This window comes from Paroedura picta, chromosome 10, assembly GCF_049243985.1.
Source record: "Paroedura picta isolate Pp20150507F chromosome 10, Ppicta_v3.0, whole genome shotgun sequence".
Classification (NCBI taxonomy): Eukaryota; Metazoa; Chordata; class Lepidosauria; order Squamata; family Gekkonidae; genus Paroedura; species Paroedura picta.
Window position 1 is genome coordinate 87,047,568 of NC_135378.1, and position 25,482 is coordinate 87,073,049.

At 49.7% G+C, this 25,482-nt stretch overlaps 2 protein-coding genes across 4 annotated transcripts in view; both read left to right on the forward strand.

Moving 5' to 3' along the window:
* Positions 1-2,519: 2,519 nt before the first annotated feature.
* LOC143819562 (uncharacterized) overlaps positions 2,520-25,482 on the forward strand; it is a 55,071-nt gene continuing 32,108 nt past the window's right edge. The window contains exons 1-13 of one of the 3 annotated variants that reach the window (XM_077301327.1): positions 2,520-2,673; positions 4,772-6,191; positions 6,782-6,843; positions 15,695-15,736; positions 17,757-18,043; positions 20,502-20,747; positions 21,031-21,186; positions 21,482-21,622; positions 21,931-22,083; positions 22,411-22,509; positions 22,773-22,925; positions 23,682-23,837; positions 24,115-24,258. In XM_077301327.1, the coding sequence (XP_077157442.1) occupies positions 5,166-6,191; positions 6,782-6,843; positions 15,695-15,736; positions 17,757-18,043; positions 20,502-20,747; positions 21,031-21,186; positions 21,482-21,622; positions 21,931-22,083; positions 22,411-22,509; positions 22,773-22,925; positions 23,682-23,837; positions 24,115-24,258 (2,665 nt within the window). In that variant the 5' untranslated portion in view covers positions 2,520-2,673; positions 4,772-5,165. Of the gene's footprint in view, positions 2,674-4,771; positions 6,192-6,781; positions 6,844-13,919; positions 13,983-15,694; positions 15,737-17,756; positions 18,044-20,501; positions 20,748-21,030; positions 21,187-21,481; positions 21,623-21,930; positions 22,084-22,410; positions 22,510-22,772; positions 22,926-23,681; positions 23,838-24,114; positions 24,259-25,482 lie in introns of those variants that run through there. The other 2 variants (XM_077301328.1, XM_077301329.1) reach the window with 2 other exon arrangements.
* LOC143819564 (uncharacterized) lies at positions 6,857-12,737 on the forward strand. Its single transcript, XM_077301339.1, has 2 exons — positions 6,857-9,466; positions 12,577-12,737. Exon 1 carries the CDS (start codon positions 7,662-7,664, stop codon positions 9,423-9,425), a length of 1,764 nt encoding a protein of 587 aa, XP_077157454.1. The 5' UTR covers positions 6,857-7,661; the 3' UTR covers positions 9,426-9,466; positions 12,577-12,737.

The window sequence follows — 25,482 nt, forward strand, 5'->3', positions numbered from 1 at the left end:
TTTATTTTTCAGTGATTTAAAATATTGTTTCTCGCATAAGTACTCAGACTGAGAAAATACTTTGTCTAGATAGGCATTGTATGACTCACACTAAGGACTTGCCCCGTCCCTTAAAAAAACATTTCAGAGGCCTGTCCCCAAGGCTGTACTAATTCCCTTCCATCCTTCTCCTAGTAGCCCCCTTCTCCATCTTAGGTTCCCTCGCTACATTGGCTTTTGTAAAATGCTGAGTTTGAAAATATAGGGAGTATGGAAGGTTTTGTGTGTCCTGAGTTGTATAGCCCAGGCTACCAGCCTTCACATGTTCAAAGTGAGGCAGGGGTTGCCCTGACTAGCCCTTGGATGGGAGACCACCAAGCAAGTCCAAGGTTGCTCTGCAGAGGCAAGCAGCGGCCCACCCCCTCTGTTTGTCTCTGCTGCCGCCGCCAGAGAGAGAACCCCTGTGGCCTTGCCATATGTCACTTGTGACTTGGCACCCTGAGCTGGATGACTCATCAGGTCTTGGAATCCAAGCCATAGTTGGAATGGAGACCACTTCTGTAGAAGCATGTAATTGCAAATTGTCTCTTGTCTTGAAAACCCTAGGGGGTCACCCTAAGCCAGCAGTGATTTGAAAGCACCTGACTCACAAACTGTCCCTCTCACTTTGAGTGTTAATTTTTAAAAACCAAATTGGGCCAGATAAAGATGGCCTCTTCGCTTGCCTTTTTGTTCTGTGGTCCATAGGACAGCAAGAGGGCCATTTTTAGGAGTCAGTTCTTCTTGGTGCATTTTTTGAGTTTGTAGTAACTTTCTATTTACAATTCACAAGGTCTTACAGTTTTTCCATCATAAGAACATAAGATAAGCAATGTTGGATCAGACGATTGCTCCATCCAGTCCAGCATCCTGTCTCACATTAGAACTGCCAAGCGGTTCTGGAGGGCCAACAATAGGACAGAGAGGACTGCCTAGAAGAATTGTTTGACGTACATTTCCAGGCCAGTTCGTCCTAAGAACTGATTCCACTCGTGTGCTGAGGTGCAGGGCCACAGGCTCCCAGACCAGGCTGAGGTTGGGGATGGCCTTCTGGGTAACTGAAGAAACATAAGGGGAATAAGCTGCTCTACAGAAACATGGTGGGTGCAATGAAGGAGTTCAAAAGGCAGCTTCAACGTGTGTCCGTGTGGGTGCAAAACCATGAGGCTGATATGAAGAGAGAGAGAAAAGGGGGAGGCAACTAGAGCGGAAAAGGTTTGCACTGAGTGACTTCCATTCCTGACAGCAGACAGTAGCTCCCACAGTCCTAAGCCGTCACCATTTCAAAGGAAGGGTCTTCAGATAAATGGAGGGACAGGTCAGAAGGAATGTCTCTTGAATAAAGAGATCAGCAGAGACCACCTGATACCCAGACCCCGACTGCGATAAGACAGATCTGAAGGAACAGAGCACCGCTGGTCAGAGGGCTCCCACAGCCTCCTTTCTGGTACACGAGGAGGGGAGAGGCAGCCCTTTTCTTGCTTACTGGGAGCCCCCTCGGTTAATGATAGTGACTCCAATGTCCTGGCTCCAGAGCAGATTTCTTCAAGAGTGAATATGCAACTGTGCATTTCAAGGCCTTGTGACCACAAAGAGGCATAAACACAGGGTAAAGTTTAATACCCAAGCGGAGATGAAGCAACAGATATAAGGCCGGACCATGTTATCTCATTCTGGAACATAAGACCGATTGAGTAGGAAGCAAATACAATATCTGCTGTGTGTAAGTCAACACTTCATCTTGGTGGGATACAAGCGTTCCTGGGAGCTGATCAGCAGTGGGAAAAAAACAGCCTGTACCCGACTAGGGACTCCCTTCACATTGGACCGATGACCTCCACCCCCATCCCAGCAACCCACTCCCTCTGAAAGCCCGCTTTTATGATGGTCAGACTGACGAAGAGTGCTTGCACTCAAAGGCTGACTCCCTGAATAAATCTGTGTTGGTCTTAAAGGTGCCTGACTGGACTCTGATTTTGTTGTGCTACTTCAGACCAACATGGCTACGCATTTGAATCTATCCTTACCTGTCTTGTTGAGCTAAGTTCACGAATGCTGAATGAGCCCACCAATGTAAGGCGATTTGCTAAAAGCATCAAGACACTTCCCCTCCCCACCCCCACCCCCCCATACATGGAGCCGAAAGGACTAAGGGGATTGCTAGACGGGGAGGCGGCAGAGATGCTCAATAACTTTTTTGCTTCGGTCTTCACCGGGACAGAGAGCCTTAAGAACGGGACCCAGGTGAGGTGGCCGGAGATGGAGTGGCCAAGCTGTGGCTCTGCAGCGGTCCTGTCCACAGAATGCAATTCCCTCGAGCCTCTCCTGGGGCACCTAAAAGCGGGAGGGTGTTCTTTCTCCATCCAAGGGCGGGACAGGTTCAGGCCACCCCTCGCGCTGCATTCAGCAGCAGACGGAGGCTCTCCCCGGGACCGCGGCGGAGCAGGCAAGCCTTTCTCTTTGCGCATGCGCACGGAACCTCCTGCCGTCGCCGGGCAGCCGCAAGCGTCGCGCGAAGCCCACTCTCGGGTCCTCCTTGCCCCTACGGCTTCCCCGCTCCGCCTGCGCGTGCGCTGGGGGGCAAGCGACCAACCCTCCTCGCGCGTGCGCAGAGCCGTTGCGCTCTTCGGCTCTTTCCTGAGGGGGCGGCCTGAGGTAACTGGCGCGGGAACGGGGGCGCAAGAGGCCTGCCCTGCAGGGGGGTTGTGAGATGGGGGGTGGTGGTCTGCGGCGCGGGCCTGGCCCTGAGGTGGCCTCCTGGCGGTGTGCCGGGGGGGGGGGTGGGGATGTGGGGTTGACTGCCACTGGCCATGGAGGCTCCTCTCGCCCCCGGGCAGCCCCCCACCCCCGCGCCAGCGGCAGAAACTGAGAGGGGGAGGAGTGGACGGAGAGGACTATTGCAGGCCAGGCGTGGCCAATCAGGGGCTCTCCAGAGGCCCATGGACTACAATTCCCATGAGCCCGGGGGCTCATGGGAATTGTAGTCCATGGACCTCTGGAGAGCCCCTGATTGGCCACGCCTGGCACATCCTGTGGAGTTGCTGAGCCCTGCCCCGGGTTCATCCTTAGGAGACTTGCTGCTGGAGGCTCTAGGAATGAGATAAATGCACGGAGGGAGGACTAGTCTCTTAGTGGCTACTCTTGACCTTTGCTTTATTTAAGCTCCAGTAGTCATATACCGCCCTCCCTTGTGGCTCGGGGCGGTTTGCGGTGAAAGCCTTGGTAACTTGGTACAATGTCACATTTTGATTTGCAATGTGTTAACATTTTTCTGGCACCCCTGGAAATGCCCTCTTGGTGTAGAGTTAGGCGGAAGCTGAGAGTGGGGGCCTCGGATAATACGTATTTTAGAAGGTGGGCTCCGAATCCGATACTTTAGAAACGCTAGTTGGAGATACACTCAACCGGTTTTTCTTTGCCACCCAGCAAGCCTGTAGATGCTGATCTTGCACAAAAGAGCATTTCACACAGTCATTTGACCTCCGAGGAAGACCCCCGGGGGTCCAAATGCATCTGGTCTGTTCTGTCATGCACAGTTAGGAATATGTCGTTCTACTTTGGTTTTAATACATTGTATCAGTGCAGTTTGTTTAATAAATATTTGTAATGATTTTTTAATATTGTTTTGCATCTCAGCTTTTGGGTTCCTGAAAAACAGTTTAGAACAGTGAGAAGTTATAACATAATACAGCATAGGACGTCTTGGTATTAAGGGTCTGATTTAACCATCTACAGTGAATATTTGGTTCAGTTTGGTTCAGGTGCTAGCCACGGTGACTAAAGGGAACCCCCCCTCCCTCTTCAGTCAATCTTTGAATATCAGTGCCAGGAGGCAATGTGGGGGCTTCTTGTTGGCCCTCCAGAAGAACTGTTTCGTCATGATGATGATACAGAAGCACCTTAACTTCCTGTCCCTGCTGACCTGTTAATATACTTAGCATTAATGACAGAGAAATAGTTTTCCCTCAGGATTTTGTCATTAAATTGGTATCAGTATTTAGAAGAAGGAGAGTTGTTTTTATAGCCCACTTTTCACTACCAGAAGGACTCTCAAAGCAGCTTACTATCGCTTTCCCTCTCCCCACAACAGATACCCTGTGAGGCAGGTGGGGCCAAGAGAGCTCTGAGAGACACTGCTCTGTCAGGACAAGGTCACCCAGCTGGCTGCATGTGGATGAGTGGGGAATCAAATACTTCTTGCCAGTTTGGAAGTTGCAGCTCTTAACTGCTATACCACTTTTAGGTTAAATTCCATAAAGTTGTAGTACTTTTCAACACCACATCTTGGTTGTTATAGTTGCCAGTACTGAGTAGAATGTAAGATTTGATGTTGAGGTTCATTTATTCATTCTATTTATATACCCTCCACAAAGGCTCAGGGTGGTTCACAGGAAAGAGAAGCGATGCAGATAACTCAGTTTAACAATAATACGGTGATAATGGCAAGCAACATAATACAACAGTAGGGTTAGGGTTAGGGAGAACATTAAATTAACTCATACAGTGGGTTGGGCGAAACTGCAGTGGGTGCCATAGGAGGAAGGCTCAGGTTAAAAATCTGAAGTATTTAAATATTTCTGTCAGTTATCCTTGCTGATATAAAGATCATAGTTTTGGGAAATGGAAAAAATAAATTAAGCCTTTGTTTTAAATTCTTAGTTAGTTTTCCCCAAAACAACTGGTTTATAGATCGAATTTTCCTTACAGACTGTTTCATTAAAATGTCATCTAACATTTGTGTTTTAATTTTCAGCTTTGCAATATTCTTAGAAAGAAAGCGTGCAGCTTGTAGATCCTCTGAACTGTGGCATTGCCAGAGCATGTCTGCAGGGACCTCTCCCTTTTCAGTTTTTATTCTTACTATCACGGAATTGGATGTTCATTCAGTTTACAGAAGTCTGTAGTTGAACAAGATGTCCCTGAACACTTCTAGAGGAAAGATGACTTCAGGACCAAGGAGATCCAACCTTATGAGAGTTGCTTCCAGTTCTAGTGCCAGTACCAAGTGGTCTTCAAGGATAACCCTCTCCTGATCCTCCTTATGGATTACTCCAGTGATTAATGGGAACGGAAATTAGAGCAGCATTTGAAGTGTAGATGCTTAGGTTACTCAACACAAAAGGGAACCAAGTCAGGAAAGGATAAATATGGATCAAGTGGAGGAGGAAGAGGGCCATGACTTCTGTTGGGATAATCTATTTCCAAGGGAAAGAAACAGCCAGGAACAGTCCCCTTCAGGGGAGGCTGTGGATCCTACGGCAAGCTTTCCGAGCCCTGAGCGGAAGCCCTCTCCTTTGAACCTCTTAACAACCTTTGGCTTTTCCTTTGAACACTTGGAGGAACTTAGTCACTACCCACATGATCAACTAACACCTGAAAACATGACTGTACTCCTGCAGGCTATCCAAAAACACAAACTGGCTCCTAAGCTACCTCGTTTACCTTTGAAGAGCTCAGAAAAAGAAACTGTTTCAAGTGCTGATGGCTGTGGTCCCACGGTAAAGAAAAAAGTGATTGATTATGGGCATAAAAGCAAGTACGGATACAACGAAGGCCCCATGGAAATGAATGCCTCATCCATAGCGACCGATGAGGGCGTGGAAGGATGTCCAACACAGCAGCCCGAGTCTGTGCCTGCTGTGGCCTCCAGTGTCATTAGCAGTCCAAAGAACCCCACTAAAGAACTCATGCGACAGGCAGGGTCTACCCCAAACCTTCAGGCTTCTCCCCTTGTGGCTCCTGCCAAAAAAGCACCTTTAGCAGAACTTCAGGCACCGGCAAGAGTCCCAGCCATGATGCCCCCAGCAGTGTTACCCATGCCTCAGCCTGTGATACCTCCTGTCATCTTGCCTGTCCTTATGCCAGTTTTGAGCCAGCGCCCACCCCCTTTTGCTCCTGAGTTTCTAAGTAGGCATGGCAGTTATGAGCACACACTCGTGGCTGATTCATCTAGTCATCCATGTCGGACCGTGGATATCCAGGAGAGTTTTTGGAAGGAGGCAGAAGACCCTGGCACGGTGAAAGCATCTTGGCTTCCAGATTTTTCACAAACAGATAAAGAGAAGGAGAAAAAACTGCCTACCGCACCACAGATGTGTGATTACTATGCTGTGACCCCGAGAATATTTCCTCATGTTTGTTCTCTGTGTAATGAAGACTGTATAGATAAGAAGGTGAGTTCACCCCCCCCCCCAGCAGACATTGCTACTTGATACATTCTGGACATCATGCTACTGTTATTGATAGGATTTGTGCCCTATATCTCTCTGCAAAGAGACTCAAAGGGGGTTGCAGATAGGCTCCAGAATGCAAATTACCACACTAAATGACTAATACAACAAAACGGCAGGATAAACATTTTCTGCAGTGGCCCTTGTTGCTGAGGCTCAAGATGGATTTAAAAGGGAGTTAGACAGATTCATGGGATTTTCTCATCCACCCCCCCCAAAAAAAAACAATTTTCCTGAAAAAAAAAATCAATATATTTGAGAAGCCAAAATATTTCAGCTACAGGTTTGGTTTGGGTAGATCAGAATGCACAGCCTTACTAGCAACACAATTTGAGGGGGCTTGCTAAGTCTGAGGGGGAGGGGGAAACTGATCCAGAAGTGGATCTTGCTGGGTGCAGGCAGGTGAGTTCATTAGTTATCCACGACCATTCTGTCTTCTGTTTACATTCCATGATCTAGAGAGGCCTGAGTTAAGGCAAAACTGCTGTTTGAGTTGAGTTGACTTCATCTCTGTTTGTCTTTCTCTCTTGTAGGACTGGATTCAGCACCAGAATACCCTTCTGCACATTGTGAACTGTCGTTGGCTCCTCCAGCAGTAAGGACTTTCATTTACATTGTATGCTGAAATGGGCACCATACTTTTTACAGGTGGTCCTGTGATAGCCTATATTTTATTCAGCTGAAGAGGGTCATACGGTCCTGTGTCTACGCTCTTGTGTGTCTCCAAGTTTGTCTGAGGAAAGGTTTGATCTGTCTTCCTAAACTCAAACGGTCGGTCATAGAGGAAAAATGAGTTCTGTGGTCTGTCACATTCTCCGTGTTCAGCAGGTTCTTACAGATCATTGGCTACCGGTTATCTTCTGGATCAGGTTCAAGGTTTTGGTTTTGACCTTCAAGGCCATCTGTGATCTGGGTATATGAGGGACCGCCTATCACCCTATGCCCCCCACAGGGCCTTACACTCTGCGGGTGTCAGGATTGTAGAATCTCTGTCATAAATTAGCCTGAGTTCCTCCATGTCAGTTATATTACTAGATGGGGCCCGGCGCCTGCTAGTCCCGGCCTTGTAGTTTGTAAGCAATAAAATAGAATAGTGATGTTATGTTAACCTTATCTTGTTATGGGCAGAAAGGGCTGTTTGTCACCTCTTTCAAGGATGGGAGTTTGGAATCCTGTTTTGGTTTCACATATGTCTTTTCTCACTCACCTCCCCCCCTTGGGAACTGTCAAGTTTTGGGCGGGAGAAATGTATTGATAAGCTGAGGCAAATCTGGCTTCTAGTCAGATTTGACTTTTCAGTCCATTGCGTGTAGTGCTAATCAATAAAACTATTTTTCTTTTGAATAAGTTTTGTTGTGAGTTTCCTGTGCGCTTGACATCAAGTCAAATCTCACAACTCCTTTCACCTGCAAAATGCAGGGCGAGGGACATACTTTTTCTGATCAGGGAGAGGGCCTGGATTGGGACCTCTCCCAGGCCGAAGGCGCTGGTGCGGGGCCGCACAGCTCGGCCATGATGCGGGCTGTCTCGGGGGCAACCCCGGGACCCGAGGAATTTTTGGAACGTCACATCACCCAGCGCAGGCGGTTGTCAAAATACGACCGCCCTACTGGGGATGAACGTTGGCCGGAGCACCTGGGACTGCCTAGCTACGCGCTGGAGCCTGTGGGTGAGACACAGGACTTGCAGTACAAGCTGGACAGGGTGACTAACTGGCTGCAGGACCTCTCGGGTCGGCTGGATCCGGAGGAGAGACGCCGAACACAACGCCTGCTAAAGGACGTGCTCGGTGGGGGTGCACACGATACCAGTGCACGGAGAGAGAGCGGTGGGTTTGCACTGCAGGAGCACGGCATGGCGGCCGCGCAAGCAACGGCAGAGGCGGCTGAGGCGCTGGCCAGAGCCCGGGCTCAGCTAGAGATCGAAGCCGAGGCGGAAGCACGTGCAAGGGCGCAGAGGGAGAGAGAAGACGAAGGCGAGGAACGAGAGGACGAAGGTGGCGCTGGCGGCGACGGTGCTGGTGGAGACGGCGCGGACGGAGGCGAGGACGCAGCAGCGGCGGCGGCGGCACGGGCAGCGGCGGATGTCGCGGGAGCCGAGGCGGCGGCAGCAGCGGCGGCGCGTGAAGCAGCGCGAGCGGCCGCGCGAGCAGCAGCAGCGGCGCAGGCAGCGGAGCGAGCGAGAGTGGCGGCTGGGAGAGGGAGAGGCATTGGCCGGGGTGCAAGACCCCCGGCCCCGGCCCCAGCACCGGCGGACTGGGGCCCAGGGCGCCTACCTGCCCACCTCCGTGGAGTGGAAATGCGGAACACCTATAAGTTCAAGGCAAAGTTTTCTGGGGACCCCTCCGATTTCCCCACGTTCCTGGTGCACCTCCAAGCCTACATGATGGACATGGGGTTCACTTTCCAAGACGACGCCGAACGGGTGCGTTTCGTGGGGCAAGCCCTGGAAGGCAAAGCTGCCAAATGGTTCGTGGATTTGTACCGTTACCACCCCCAAGCCACCCGCGACTACAACCATTTCATGAGGGCCCTGCGCCAGATGTACGTGGAACCGTTTGAACGGGAGACTGCGGAGAAGAAACTCCGGGCTCACCGGCAAGGAAAGTTGTCCGTGGTTGAGTACGCCAGGGAATTTAAGGAGCTGGCTTCCTCTGTACCAGACTGGACGGAGCCCCAACGTGTGCTGGCGTTTGTAGGGGGCCTCAATCCCACTCTGGCTGACAAGTGCCTCCTCCTGGAAGACCCACTCACTGTCGAAGGGTGGGTCCAGCTGGCTGGAGAAATGGAAAACCGCTTGGAACGGGCCTCAATGGTGCAAGCCCTGGCCGGGAAAACCATGGCGAAGACTTCCACCCCGGTGAAGACCAAGCCCCGAACCAAATTGGAACCGGCGGAGCGCACTCGGCGCATGGAGAAAGGGCTGTGCTTGGGATGTGGCCAAGCCGGGCATTTCCTCGCACACTGCCCAACGAAAGCGGCATCAACCCCGAAAGCTGCGAGCAGCGCCCCATCGAAAGCCACGCCTGCCAAGAAAACCACCACCAAGAAAAGCACCAAATCTCTCCTGGTTCCAGTGGCTGCCGTGCCGGCGGTGGACGACTCGGAGGAGGGAAGCGGGCTGGAGGACGAGGATCAAGCTGAGGAGCAGTCGGGAAACGAGGACGGTCTGCTGTAAAGGCGCCCCGCCAGCAGGCCGCCAACAGGGGCAAACGCGTGGTGAGTGATTCCCCCTTGCTACTCCTACGTGCCAACCTTTCTAACCCCAAGTCGGGGAAAACGGTGGGAATCCGATGTATTGTGGACTCGGGGTGCACCCAATCCCTAGTGAGCCCGGCACTGGCCGAGACTTTGGGGGTGGGGAAAGTGGCACTGAAAGAACCCTTGCCAATCACCCAGTTAGATGGGAAATGCGCTCCCGGTGGGGAAGCCACGGCAAAGACTCGCCCCATGGACTTGGACATAAAAAAACATTGGGAGCAAATCCAACCTTTGGTGGCCCCTCACTCTGCCTTCCCATGCGTGTTGGGGTTGGATTGGCTGAGGGAACATGATCCCCTTGTGAAGTGGAAGGAAGGGACTGTGGAATTTACCTCCGCCGCTTGCGAGCAGCACACGCGGCAGCAGGGTCCTCCGAGATCCGGGGTGTTGGCTGCATTGGGGGTGGGGGTGGACGCGCTCCCTCCTGAATACCGGGACTTTGGTGATGTGTTCGCGGAGGTGGAGTGCAACCAGCTTCCCCCCCACCGCAAAACTGACTGTGCCATCGAATTAAAGAAGGGAGAGCCTCTCCCCAAAGCCAAACTGTATTCCATGAGCCCGCGAGAGATGGCAGAGCTTAGAGAATTTTTGGATAAGAACCTAGCGAGGGGTTTTATTAGACCAGCCACATCTTCCTTGGCAGCCCCGGTCCTTTTCGTTAAAAAGAAGGACGGTTCGCTAAGGTTGTGCACCGACTACCGCGGGTTGAACGCGGTCTCCACCTGCAACGCCTACCCGCTTCCCCTGATAAAAGACTTGCTGGGCCACTTGGGGAAGGCGCGCGTTTTTTCGAAACTGGACTTAAGGGAAGCCTACTATCGAGTTCGGATCAAGAAGGGGCATGAATATTTAACAGCTTTTAATACGCCCCTGGGGCAGTTTGAATACACCGTAATGCCGTTCGGCCTCGCCGGCGCTCCGGGCGTGTTCATGAATATGATAAATGAAATTATGCATGATTTATTGTACCAAGGGGTGTTGGTTTACATTGATGATATTCTTGTGTATTCAGAGAATGTTGAGAGTCATACAAAGCTGGTCCGCGAAGTGCTCCGCCGCTTGCGGAAGCACCAGTTGTTTGCTAAACTGTCAAAATGTGAGTTCCACCGCGAGGCAGTGGAGTTCTTGGGTTTCCGGGTCTCCCAGGCTGGGATCGAAATGGACCCTGGCAAAGTGCGTGATTTGCTGGCATGGGAGCCTCCCCGCACCAGGAGGCAATTACAAAGTTTCTTAGGATTCGCTAATTTTTACAGGACCTTCATCCCCAACTTTGCCAAGGTTGCGCTGCCCCTCACTGACTTGTTAAAAACCAAAGGGGGGAAGACGGCAAGCCGACCTGGGGCGCCTCTCCCTTGGACTCCCTCCTGTCAGGAGGCGTTTGATAAACTAAAGCTGTTATTCACGTCTGAACCTGTGTTGGCCCATGCCGACCCCTCTAAGCAATTTACAGTACAAGTAGATTCCTCGGACGTAGCAATGGGGGCCGTGATCCTCCAAGAGGGGGGGGACGGGAAATTGCACCCCCTGGCCTATTTATCAAAGAAATTTTCAGCGGCAGAAAGAAATTGGGCAATTTGGGAAAAAGAGGCGGCTGCAGTGAAATTGGCCCTTTCCACGTGGCGGCATTGGCTGGAGGGGTCCACAATCCCGTTTGTAGTCTGGACAGATCATAAAAACCTTCAGGCCCTCAAACAGCCCCGCTCGCTTTCAGCCAAACAAATGAGATGGGCGGAGTTTTTCGCTCGTTTCAACTTCTCCCTAAAGCATCTTCCTGGCAAACTGAATTTTTTGGCTGATGCACTATCGCGCCTGCCTCAGTACAACAGCAAACGAGACCCATTGGTAGATACCGTCTTTACTCCCGCCCAACTGGGGATGGCCGCTGTGACGCGCAGCCACACAAAGACTGTTACGCCCATCCCAGGGGGCTGGGTCCAAAAGGACTTGTCAACTGACCCAGAGTTTTGTTCCCTCCGCCCTGATTTGTCTGAGAAGGGGGGGCTCTTTTTCAAAGGCGAAAGACTCTTTGTGCCTGCCGCGGCCCGGGGGAAGGTTTTGAAACTTTGCCACGATGCCAAAACCGCTGGACATTTTGGTTTTGTGAAAACTCTGCACCTGGTCAGGAGACAGTACTGGTGGCCATCCTTGCGTAAAGATGTGGAGAAATATGTGCAGGGGTGCCCCATTTGTATTGCCTCAAAGCCAATTGGGGGCAAGAGGAAAGGACTTTTGCAGCCGCAGCCCACCCCCTCACGTCCATGGACTGATGTAACTATGGACTTTATTACAGACCTTCCCCCCAGCCAAGGGAATACTGTTATATGGGTTGTAGTGGATGCTTTTTCCAAACAGGCTCATTTCATCCCCTGCACGGGCGTGCCCTCAGCACCAAAGCTGGCCTCTCTTTTTATTAAACACGTGGTACGTCTGCACGGGATCCCGACACGTGTCCTGACGGATCGGGGCCCCCAGTTCGTTTCCAAGTTTTGGAGGGAGCTTCTTAAACTATTGGGTGTGGAGCAAGCCCTCACCTCGGGCTATCACCCGGAGTCAAATGGCCAGACCGAGAGAGTAAACCAAATCCTGGAGCAGTATTTACGCTGTTTTATCAACCACCAGCAGGATGATTGGGTTTCTTTATTGCCACTTGCTGAATTCGCCTATAACAATGGGGTCCACTCCTCAACGGGGGTATCGCCCTTCAAGGTGGTGTATGGGACTGATTTAGTGTCAGCCCCCACTTGGGGACTTAGCTCCGCAGAGGTCCCTGACATAAACAAATGGGCAGCCTCCATCAGTACGGGCTGGCCAGAAATCGTTGCTAGCCTCAAGGAAGCCAAAGATGCCTATAAGGCTCAAGCTGACAAGAAGAGGGTACCTGCCCCTGATTGGAAAGTGGGTGATTTAGCCTACCTGTCTACCAAGAACTTAAGGTGCCAGCAGAAATCCAGGAAACTTGGTCCAAAGTTTGTGGGACCATTTAAAGTGGTGAAATTGATAAATGCTGTGACTGTGGAGCTAGCTCTACCAAAAACTTATAGGAATGTGCATCCGGTTTTTCATTCCAGCCTGCTGCGAAGAGCTCCAGCCCCGGACGAGTGGCACCCTCCTCCATCTATGCCTGTTCCAATTTACATCGATAAGGACACCCACTATGAAGTCAACCAAATCTTAGACTCTCGCTTGCATAAGGGTCGCCTTCAATATTTGGTCGATTGGAAGGATTTCCCCTCTGGGGATAAAGAGTGGGTTGAGGCTGGAAATGTGAAGGCACCCCGCCTTCTCCGGGCTTTCCATCGAGCATTTCCTGATTGTCCTCGCCCGGTTGATGCCGGCTAGGTGGGGGAGTGAAGTTAGTTTTAATGCGGAGGGATGTCAGGATTGTAGAATCTCTGTCATAAATTAGCCTGAGTTCCTCCATGTCAGTTATATTACTAGATGGGGCCCGGCGCCTGCTAGTCCCGGCCTTGTAGTTTGTAAGCAATAAAATAGAATAGTGATGTTATGTTAACCTTATCTTGTTATGGGCAGAAAGGGCTGTTTGTCACCTCTTTCAAGGATGGGAGTTTGGAATCCTGTTTTGGTTTCACATATGTCTTTTCTCACTCACCTCCCCCCCTTGGGAACTGTCAAGTTTTGGGCGGGAGAAATGTATTGATAAGCTGAGGCAAATCTGGCTTCTAGTCAGATTTGACTTTTCAGTCCATTGCGTGTAGTGCTAATCAATAAAACTATTTTTCTTTTGAATAAGTTTTGTTGTGAGTTTCCTGTGCGCTTGACAGCGGGGGCTAACCTATTGGTCATTCCCGGTCTCAAGGAAGCTTGCCTGGCCTCAACAAGGGCCAGGGCCTTTTTGGTCCTGGCCCCAACCTGGTGGAATGAGCTCCCGGAAGAGCTGTGGGCCCTGCGGGAATTGTCATCATTCCGTAGGGCCTGCAAGACAGAGCTCTTCCGTCAGGCTTTCGGTTGAGGCCGGGCAGCAAGAAGATCTAGGCCCCCTCACAAATGTGACGGTTGCGTCTGTCGTTTGCCTCTTCCCTTTCCATTCTTAGGGGGTGTGGAATTGGGTTAGTTATATTGAATTTTGCCGCCATTCTTGTCTTAACTTTTTAATTAATTGTATTATATTTTATTGTGCTTTATTGTTTTAGGGGATTGGTTTTTATGTGACCCACCTCAAGCCTCTGGGGGGAGGTGGGATATAAATTAAATAATAATAATAGTAATAATCATCATCATCATCATCATCATCATCATCTAGGCCAGAAACATTGCAAGTGGGAAATGGTTAGGGAAGGTAGGTTGGTGGTTGGATAGGAATAGCATGAAAAATGAAGGCCTGAGAAGAGAATACACCTTGGAGCAATGGAGAGGACACGGATCTGCCAAAGCGCTGAAATTTACCCCTGATCTTTAGGAAGGAGGAAGAGTCCTGTGTTTAAAGATGAAGAATGCCCGTCCTCTGGCTGGAGAGGTGAATGTTGCTGAAACTTTTAGGGACAGTGTATAGAATAGCTGTGGTAGTAGTAGTATTTGCTATCCTTGGTTTCTCTTCAGACTCATTGTATTTCCCAAAGTGGAAAATTGAATTCATTCAATGGGGAGGGAAGTCTTCAAAATGAGTCATTGAGCATAAGGAGAAACTGAAGGGAAGGTAAAGAAATTCCCAAGCTCCATTCAGGAAGTTCAGAGGTTACATAAAAATGTCATAATAGAATCTCATCTAGAATGTATTAAAGAAATCTAAGAGGATGTCAGTGTGGCTGAATAGCAGTGTTAAAGAACCATAAAAGGCAAGATTTCCTTTTAAAAATTCTTGTCCAAAAGAGAAGGGGGGGGGAATTCTTGCTAAAAAAATGTAAGTTGGTCAGACAACAAAAAATGAACTGGGATAGTAAACACCTAATTATTAGAAGGTATCTTGGAAATCACGTGATTGGCCAGCATAATCTTGTCCCCCATAAACTGGTAGAAAACGTGCCTTAGTTGGAAGTCCCAAACACAGAGAAGGAAAACCCTTGTTGAGACCCATCTGCTGGTCTTCCCTTGAGATTGCTGCACCTGCATTAAGAATGAGAGGGGATGCAGCCAGGCTCCTGAAGGCCAGCAGGTGCGCTGTTGAGTTCACTGACATGCAGCTGAAAGGGGGGAGTTGTAAAGTCATGATGATGAGATTTAGTCATTAGAGGCTTACAAAGTCAGGATGATGTTGTACAGAAATTGGAGATTTTCCTCTTTAAAATTTGATTTCACTAATCTGACAGGTCTTCTTTGCGTATCCCCTTTGGTGCATGTAAAACCCGGAGGGTTGGTTTTGCGAGGCTATGTTCCTCTATACCTCATGGATGCAAGGTCTCTAAGCTGCTGGAACTTCCAGTAAAAGTGCAGCTTGCTTGGAAAGAGTATAGTGGGCTGCTTTTTTTGTATTGTGGGACAAAGAAGAGTGTGGGGGAGAAGACCCAAGTGAGCAAACACAGTTTGAACCACAATGGCCTGGGAATTAGACATGTAATGTTTTTATATGAATAATCCCTTTAGACTATTGTATATAATGTTTTTATGAAATGTTACCCACCCTGAGCACAACTGGAAGGGTGGGCTAAAACTAAATTTATTATTATTATTTATTCTCTTTGGGAACAGTTTGTTTTGCAATTTGCCTTGCTCGAGAAGCATTTCATTTTAAAACAAGGAATTCAGATGGCTACATAGTGTGGGTGGGTGGGTGGGTGAGAGACAGACAGACAGACAGACAGACTTATGGCAACCCTATAAACTAATTTCCTCCCAGACTGCTTATTGTTAACAGCCATGCTCAGGTCTTGCAACCTGAGAGCTGTGGCTTCCTTTGCTGCTGAGCCAGTTTCCCTCTTTTCCTGCTGCCTTCAGCTTTTCCTAGCATGATCATCTTCTGGGTCTGGGCTTCTCATAATGTGACCAAAGCACAATAGGCTCGGTTCAGTCATTTTTGCTTCTAGTGGGAGTTCAGGTTTGATTTAATTTGGCCAGATTACTGATAGATAGGTATTAATTGCATATGGCCTTAAGGCCATTACACAGCATAACTAAAACAATAAAATACAAGAATATAACCATATTTCTCCAGTTATTAATACATAAAAACTGTGAAAATAAAACAATATATAAGCTGTCTTGAAAGTACTGACATTCCTATTCTTGACACAGGTATCCAGACTGGACTCCTGAAACTCTGTCTTCACCCAGAAGGTAATTTTAAAACTCTGTTTCCTTGATAACTCTTAAGGTGAAAGAGTATTTTTCTCTTCTCTTATACTGAAGTTCTGGTGAATCAGTGTGTGATTTGGTGGTGAAGAAAATACTGAGCATGTATTATGTGCTTCTGGGAAAGGCCCCCGAGGCCTTGCAGTGCATTGATCTTTGGAGGCCTGGCCGCTGCTTTCTTGACTGTGGGCCATTTCCCACGGCGATCTTTGTTGCAAATTGTTTGCGGAATGAAAAATCGCCATTTAAAATAGTGGAATTCGTCGTTTTGCACACCTGGCTTTGTAGTGGAATCAGTTGCGTTTTTTAGCGTTTCCCACAGGCTTCCGGTCTCGGCAGAAATCGCTAGAAAGGAAGCGCTATTGCCAAGCTTGTCCCGCCCCTGGCCGTCAAGCAGCCAATGGGCAGCCGTTAGCATGCTCCCAAACAGCCCCTTTCCCTTTAAGAAAGCTTTTTTAAAAAAAAAAACAGACCCATAGCAACGAATCTACGTAGATTCCTTGCACTGGAGAGACCCATCCAGCTGCCTAATGTGATCTATCGTTTGATTGTATGATCGTTGGCACGCTGGCTCGAGTGATAAAAAAAAATTCCCCCCCCCCCCTTCTCACGGGCTCGATTTTCGGCTGAATTTATGTGTAAAAAATAAAGGGACTTTATTTCAGCAAACGGGCTTTTATGTGGTTTGTGCTTAGTGACTAAAGGTGAAGGACTGAAGCCAGGGAAGCCTCTAAACAGAAAGAGGCTCGCCGGTGCGTTTATCCCCGCTCGCTCCGAGAAAAAAAAATGGCGATCGCTTCGCCGGAAGTTTGGAGGAGAGATCCAGGGGGAGGGACTTTGAAGAACCAGCTACAATGGTAACGCACAGGTCTTTAGCGCTACTGTTGCAGATTGGTTGCAGGAGTGTATCGCTATCCGGAGGGTGAATCCACTTTTCTGGATTCCCCTGAAAGCGCCACAACGAAGCGCTTATTGCTGATCGGTTTCAGGATTGTTGCAGATTGTTGACGACGTCGTGCGTTATGGCAAATTAGTAGCGTTTTCAATCGGCAACCATTGTGCTATTTTTAAGCCGTGGGAAATGGCCCTGTGTCTTCTGAGGCTTCTCCGTTGGACATCACCTACGTGAAAATATGACTTTTGTCCTTCTGTTCTGCCTTTGAGCTCCTCCTACGTGAATGAACATAGTTTAGCTTCAGAGGATGTTGGTCTGGGTTAGAATAGCTGGAGTCTAGTTCAGTAGTGTCTTAACAAACCAGCAAGACCTTCAGGGTCCGAGCTTGCCAGCTAGCACAGGAGAGTCCTCCTAACATCTAGCCTATGCAAGATTACAATAAGTTCTCAATCTTGATTTGTTCATCCATTGACAATTCAGGTCTGCAACAAAGTAATATGTCACCCTTTCCACCTAATTTTGCATGTCAACACCCCGACTTTATTTCTGTTGAGGGAGAAAATCTTTCTTCCATCTCTTAAGACTGATCAAGTGATTTCTTTCATAGTGAACACATTTGAGAATCAAAGGATCATAGCGCTGGAAGGGACCTCCAGGGTCATCTAGTCCGGGGGTCGTCAACCCCCGGTCTGCGGCCCGGTATTGGGCCGCGAAGGCCTTGGTAGCAGGCCGCCAGCGGCCACGCCTGCCTCTCCCCCCACACACAGCGAGAAGCTCACCAGGCTGCGAGAGGAGCGGCTGCCAAAGCGGCCACTTCGCTCGCAACCCGGCTAGCTTCTTGCACCCAGAGGGGGGGGGGAAGAGGCAGGCGCGGCCCCCAGCACGCTGGCGGACACAAACGCGCATGTGCGGAGCTGCTGGCAGCTCCGCGCGTGCGCGTTTTCACCACCAGAGGCGTTAATGTGCATGTGTGGTGCCTGGGCCGCCGGCTCTTCCTCACCCCCGGAGGCTGATCTAGTCCAATCCCCAGTGGAATGCAGGAAATTCATCCCTATCTACCCACCCACAGTGACCCCAATGCCAATATTTTGGCACCTGCTTTTCCCATAGAAACAAAGATGACAGACAGGAGATGCAGGAATCAAGGCGGCGTTGTGCCAGTCCCAGCCCAAAACGCTCAAGACGCTCAAGCTCTGGCCATGCCAGGCATCGGACTCGGTCACAGTCAAGGAGCTCTGAGCGCCACAGGACAAGTCGACCCCGAAGCCGAAGTCCAAGGTGCCTTCCCAGTCCCAGACACCGGTCAAGGTCTCCACGGCAATCTTTGCATTCTAGCAGACAGTCTCAGAGTTCGGCCAGCAAGCAGAGAAGAGCAGGAAGCTCAGCAGGACTCACAGGTAACAATGTGGATATGACTGGAGCTTGTCTGCCCAGCTAGCTCTGTGTCTGAAAACCAAGGGTCCCCAACCTTTGTGCTCCTGTGGGCACCTCCGGAATAGTGACACGAGGTGGTGGGTGCATCTGCACAATGGCTGCCTCAAGATAGAGCCGACCCCCAACTCTGTTGATGCTTATTATCAGGACGGAGTTGTAGTTTGCAGGCTCTCTCTGCAAGGTGTCTCTTTGGCACCCTCTCCCCACATCAAGATGGGCCGCAGCCCCATAGATAAGGGGTTGGGGGTTGGGGGGGGGGTGGTCTGGGTCCTGTGGAAAGGTTGGGAAGACCCCTAAAGTACCATGAGCAGAAAGAACTCAGGCCGAATCCAATGGATCGCACCGTAGAGTCCATCAGAGGGGTGATGAGGAGGCAAAGATGATGGTGAAGGAAGATTATTTTATTATTTCCTAATTTATATACTACCCTCCCATACTGGCTGAATCTCACCCAGTGAACTTATTTAAGGCGACCCAGGGCTGCCTGTTGCTTGTGCCCAGCACTCTTGGTTTTGCTTTGAGGGTTTTCTGGTCTGAATTAGATGGTAGGTTTAAAAGGAAGGGGTATTTGAGTTCGAACTCTTTTCCAAGTTCTGTGGAGGATCTCAAGCGTGTTTCCCTGAATGCTGTTGACAGTGCCTTGGGATTGTGGAAGCCACTTCCTTCATGTTGAATCCTTGTCTGTGGTGGCAAAACCCTGCTGGGGAGGTGAAAGAGCATGTGGAGAAGACTCTTAAAACGTCCCACTTACAAGTGATGCCTTTCACCAATTTCAGTTTCACTCAAGGCTGGAATTTGGGGTGAAAGGGAGGATATTGGTTTTGACTGATGCTCTCTGGCTGCAGTTCGGTCAAGGCAGTCCATGACTGTTGATGTTTGAAGAAGAAGAAGGGTTGGTTCTTATCTGCCGCTTTTCTTTACCCAGAGGAGTCTCAAAGCAGCTTACATTCGCCTTCCCTTTCCTCTCTCCACAACAGGCACCCTGTGAGGGAGGGGAGGCTGAGAGAGCCCTGAGATTACTGCTCAGTCAGAACAGCTCTATCAGGACTGTGACTGGCTCAAGGTCACCCAGCTGGCTGCATGTGGGGAGCACGGAATCAAACACTGCTTGCCAGATTGGATGTCGGCACTCCTAACCACTACACCAAACTGGCTCTCTAGATCTGTCCCAGCATCTGATGTGGGTGTTATTTTGGTGGGTCATTTGTGATCCCTGTCAGGGCATGAATCCATATGCCCAAAGAATGCCAACAAGTCACAGAGACGCCAGAGTTCGACCCTCCCTGTAGGCAAGCCGGCCACAGAACGAGCTATTTCACTGAGGGGCATCTCTGCTTTTAGAGGCACTAGTCAGTCCTCTGAATCCCAGGCAACCTCCGGGGAAGACCAAGGCCCTTGGGCCCTGTTGTTGGCCCTGCACCCTGTGAGACAGGGTGCTGGGCTAGAGGGGCCACTGCTCTGCTCCAGGAGGACCCTTCTTATGTTCTTATGACTTATGCACCACAGTGGGCTCGCAGCTGGGCTTGGAGGAGTCAATAGCTCTGGAGTGGCATGGGCAGGAAAGCTTGACGTGGATGATGCTTGTGCCCGCAGTACAGAATCTAGCAGCTCTGGGTCAGATCCCAGATGTATTCCTCTTTCATCTGCGGGGAGACGATTTGGTACATACTATAGAGCAGTGGTCCCCAACCTTTTTTAGGCTGGGGACCAGCAGGGCAACTGCCCCGCCCGTGCATCGTGCATGCGCAGCCCGCCCGCGCATCGCGCATGAGTGGCCGCGCATGCGACATGTGCGGCCAAAATCGCGCATGCGTGCAAGTGCCATGCATGCGCGATTTTGGCCGCGCATGCGCAATGCGCCAGCACGGCCCAGATTCCCTCTCCCCCCCTCCCACAGTAAGAAGCTTCCCGGGCCACAAGCTTGCGGCCTGGGAAGTTTTTTACTGCGGGGGGGGGGTGGCGTGGAGAGGGAACCGCGGCCCAGCGCCATGGCCTTCGCAGCCCGGCACCAGGCCGCGGCCCACAGGTTGGAGACCACTGCTATAGAGTTTGGAATATTTAGTTCTGTGAAGAGAACATTGCCCCTGCTTAGGGAACTGCTCCCCCAAGTCACAGTGGTTTGGTCAGAGCTAATACCCCAGGGAATGTGGCATGAAGTCAAAAGAGGGAAGCAGAGGAGGAGACTGAACACTGCTGTGGGAGAGTCTTTCCAAACACTGGGGGGAGATGTGATTCGACACCCTAATCTTTCGCACGAAAACCCTGAGTTGTATACTGATAACGCAAACCTGTCCGATGCTGGCCTTGACATATTTTTGGATGATCTAAAGAATGGGATTCTGGCTTCCCTGCGCCAGCTTAGCAGGGCAGCAAGCGGCCAACTCCACAAAGCCATGAGGTTACCTCCACTTGCTTCTCCAGCGGCTCCCTCCGTGAGTCAGAAGGTTGCGGCACAGGCGGACCAAGCGGTCTCGTCTTCCAAGGAAGCATCACGAATGCAGACGAGCGCTGGAGAGGCTGCTGTGAGCTCCCAGCCCGTGAGCAGCAAGGCAGAGACCTCTGGGGTGGGCCGCCCAAGTCCCCGGCCAGCAACACCTGGACCCTGCAAGGCCAAGAACCGAGGCGTGAAGCAGCAGCTGGTGCTTGGGAACAGTCCACCTCGCCCAGGTGAGTAACTGGTGTGTGTGTAGATGGGGTGGGCTGTTGATGTTCCCATGGCGGGATACGTGTGGCAGGGTTTGCACTCACCCTTTTGATTATTTGCCTTCCCACTTACATCTTGGTCAATCTGATTTTAATGGGGTTTTAATGGGGCTTTTAATATGGACAGTTGTAACCCACCATGAGCCAACTTGGAAGTGGCGGGCAAGAAGTCTAAACAATAAAATAAATAAAATGTTGAACTGAATGCCACAAAGTTCATTTTTCCACTGTTTTGTTTTCCTGCCAGGATTGGCTGACGTGAGCTCCCATCTTGTGGGCAGCAAGGCAGAGACGTCTGTTGTGGCCCATCCATGGATCCAGCCAGGAACACCTGCACCCTCCAAGCTCAAGATCCGAGGTCTGAAGCAGAAGCTGATTACTGGAAGTGTTCCTCCTTGCCCAGGTGGGGAATAGTTGATGGGAGTTTTTTGTGGTGTGTTTGTAGAGGGTTAAGTTGTTGATGTACGCGTGTCAGGTTTTCCACTCACCCTTTCGATTATTTGCCTTCCCACTTACAAAATGGGTAACAGAGATTCAGGCCACTCTATTGGTTTTTTCTAGCTCTCACAGTTGTGGAGAGGGCATACCTGTAATTCTTATCTCCACGTAACAGTGTCAAGCAGGTTCATAGTTTTGGTCAATCTTGAGTGGAATAAAGCAAAGGAATTATTTTCCCCACTATTTTGTTTTCCTGCCAGGAGAGGCTACTGTGAGCATCAAGGCAGAAACTTCTGGGTTGGCCCATCCAAGTCCCCAGACAGCAACATCCGGGCCCTGCAAGGCCAAGATCCGAGGGGTGAAGCAGAAGCTGGTAGCTGGAAGTGTTCCTCCTCGACCAGGTGAGTAAGCCTTTGTTCTTTTTTGTAGCGTGTGTCTGTAGAGGGGTGAGTTTTAGATGTCCACGCGGAGGGACCGGCGTGTGGGGGTCTGCACGCACCCTGTTGATCATTTGCCTTCCCCCTTAGAGAGGGCTTAACAGATAGGAGGCCCTCTCTTGGTGTTCTCTAGCTCTTAATAGGCTTCACAGTGGTGGAGCAGACATACCTGTAATAATGATCTGCGGGTGACCTCTCCTAGTTAGGTTCACTGTCTTGGTCAGTATTGAACTAAATGCCACAAAGGAATTCTTTGGCTCTTTCTCTGCCAGGAGCAGCTGCTTTGAGCTCCCAGCCTGTGAGAAGCAAGGCAGAAATCTCTGGTGTGGCGCGACCCCAGGCAGCAACATCCGGACCCTCCAAGGCCAGGATCCGGGGTGTGAAGCAGAAGCAGGCAGTTCCTGGAAATGTTCCTCCTCTCCCAGGTGAGAAGGCTACAAGACCTGTGGTTGAGGCCAGTAAAACGGCTAGAATATAATTGGCATTCCCCCCTGCATCGCACCCTACCTCGAGTTCTGGGGCTCTGGCCTTTACACTTACGGTATTTAGATTTTGATCATTTGCCTTCCTCCTCATAAAATGCTTAACAGGGAAGCACTCTCTTGATGTTTTCTAGCTCTGAATAGGCTTGACAGGTGTGAAGAGAGCATGCCGGTAATTCTGATCTGCAGGTAACCTTCCTAAGGTTAATTATCCTGGTCAATATTGAACTGAGTGCCACAAAGTTCATTTTCCCACTGTTTTCCTGCCAGGAAAGGCTGTTGTGAGCAGCAAGGCAGAATCCTCTGGTGTGGAGGAGAGCCAAGGTGTGGCGCAGAAGGTGGTTCTTGGAGGTGTTCCTCCTTGCCAAAGTGAGTAATTGCTGCTGTGTTTTGTTGTTTTGCTGTGTGTGGAGGGCTGATTCGTAGGTGTCCTCAAGGAGGGGTTTGCATGTTGTGGTTGATCATTTACCTTTCCCCTTTCAAAATGTTTAACACAGAACAGCCTCTTGGTCAGTAGGCTTCACAGGTGTGATTTGCAGGTGGTATTGATCAGGTTCACTGTCTTTGGCAATGTTGAATGGATTGTTGCAAAGGAATCATTTGGTTCTTCTTTTCACTAATTTGTCTGCCAGAAGCGGCTGCTGTGAGCTCCCAGCCTGTGAGAAGCAAGGCAGAAACTTCTGGGTTGGCCCCTCCAAGTCCCCAGACAGCAACATCTGGACCCTCCAAGGCCAAGATCCAAGGTGTGAAGCAGAAAGTTCCTGGAAGTGTTCCTCCTCTCCCAGGTGAGAAGGCTGCAAGGCCTGGGGTTGAGGCCAGTAAAATAGCTAATATCTCAATTGGCCTTCCTCCTGCATCACATGGGTCCAAAGGTCCTGGAGTTCTGGCCTTCACGCCTCTAGCTTTTGGGTTTTTATCAGTTTTAGCAGTATGGTATGATATGGTATGGTATGGTATGGTATGGTATGATATATAATAATATAATATAATATAATATAATATAATATAATATAATATAATATAATATAATATAATATAATATAATATAATATAATATAATATAATATAATATAATATAATATAATATAATATAATATAATATAATATAATATAATATAATATAATATAATATAATATAATATAATATAATATAATATAATATAATATAATATAATATAAATGTTGTTGTTAGATGTGAAGTCGTGTCCGACCCATCGCGACCCCATGGACAATGATCCTCCAGGCCTTCCTGTCCTCTCCCATTCCCCGGAATATATATATTCATTGATTGATGGGTTTTGTGTGTGTGTGCTGTGTTTGTAAAGAAGGGAGCGAGAGATGTTTTTGATCATTTGCCCCCCATAACAGAGATAGGAGGCCCTCTCTTGGTGCCGTATCTCTTAATAGGCTTCACAGGTGTACCTGTAATTCTCATCTCCAGGTAAACTTCCTAGTCAGGTTCATTGCCTTGGTCAATGTTGAACTGAATGCCACAAAGGAATTATTTGATTCATTTTTCCAATGTTTGTTTTTTCTGCCAGGAAAGGCTGCTGTGTGCCCCCAGCCTGTGAGCAGCAAGGCAGAAACCTTTGGTGTGGCCCGTCCAAGTCCCCAGACAGCAACATCCAGACTCTGCAAGGCCAAGATCCGAGGTGTGAAGCAGAAGCTGGTAGATGGAAGCATTTCTTCTTGCTCAGGTGAGTAATTGAAGTGTTTCTTGTGGTGTGTGTGTAAGCATGAGTTGTAAGTGTCCTCATGCAGGGATAGGCATTTTGGGGTTTACATTTAACCCTTTTGATCATTTGCCTTATAAAATGCTTATCAGATATACAGAGCAGTCTCTTGGACAGTAGACAAGTGTGGAGAGAGTATATCTATCAGGTAGCAGGTTCACTGTCTTTGTCCATGTTGAATGGAATGCCACAAAGGAATTCTTCAGTTCTTTTTCCTCCCACTATCTTGTTTTCCTGCCAGGTGAGGCTACTGTACACTCCCAAACTCTTAGAAGTAAGGCAGAAATCTCTGGTGTGGCCTGTCCAAGTCCCCATCAAGGAACATCTGGACCCTGCAAGGCAAAGAACCAGGATGTGGTACCCGGAAGCATTCCTTCAGGCCCAGGCAAGTACATAGTATATGAAAATGTACTTTGACTTTAGTTTTAATGGTGCTAAACTGATTTTGATTTGGGTGAATCAGTTTGACCAAATCCGACCCACATGCAACCAGCTGATGACTTTGGGCTTGCCACGACACTGATAAGGCTGTTCTGACTGAGCAGTAATATTGGGGCTCTCTCAGCCTTACCCACATCACAGGGTGTCTGTTGTGGGGAGAGGAAAGGGAAGGGGGTTGGAAGCTGCTCTGAGACTCCTTCGGGTAGAGAAAAGCGGCCTATAAAAATCAACTCTTCCTTCTTCTTCTTCAGTAATATCAGGGCTCTCTCAGCCCCACCTCCCTTACAGGGTGTCTGTTGTGGGGAGAGGGAAGGGGATTGGAAGCTGCTTTGAGACTCCTTTGGGTAGAGAAAAGCAGCATATAAGAACCACATCTTGTTCTGATTTGGATTCAGCCTAAATTGATTTGGGCCAAATCCAAAATGGTCTAAACTAGCAGTGAGAGCTTTAGGTGTCCATTTGGAGGGAGAATTTTCTGTGCTAAAGATTCCCTTCAGGCCCTGCTTTTGGACAGAAGCTAAGGAGTAATGGGGGCGTTCTTGCACTCACTTGCCTTCCCCCATAGAGAATGTTTCACAGGGGTACAGAGCAGTCTCTTGATGTTGTCCAGCTCGTGCTAGGCTTGGATGGTGTGGAGGCAGCATACCTGTAATCCTGAGCTACAGGTGACAGGGTTAATCGAGTTCAGTGTTTGGATGGTTGTTGGATTGAAGGGTGCTGGTCAAGTCCCAGCCGACTTCTGGTGGCCCCTTACGGTTTCCAGGGTGGTTTGAAAGAGGTGGTTTGCCATTGCCTAACTCTGGACTTGCTGGGGGGCCTCCCATCCCGGGCTAACCAGGGCCATCCCCGTTTGACTTCCAAGGTGCGATGAGATTCTGCTAACCTGAGCCATCCAGGTGAGGACTGTGAGACTGAGGGTGGAAAGTGTCTTCAGGTCGCAGCCTACTTGTGCTAACCCTGTAAACTTTTCAAGGGACGTGTGTGGCCTTGAGCAGAGGTCTGTTGACAATCCCTGCCTCTGCGTACCAACCCTCTGGGAGCCTCCCAGGCAGATGCAAAGCAGGACTGGCCCTCCTTAGCTCCCTACATCTGATGGGACCAGGCTTGGCTGGGCCATTCAAGGCCACAGGGGAGTCGTGTGCTTCTTTGGGTCACTCTCTTGCTTTGT

Coding starts and splice junctions, on each gene's coding strand:
- LOC143819564 (XM_077301339.1), top strand. CDS start 7,662: ATGCAGGGCGAGGGACATACTTTTTCTGATCAGGGAGAGGGCCTGGAT.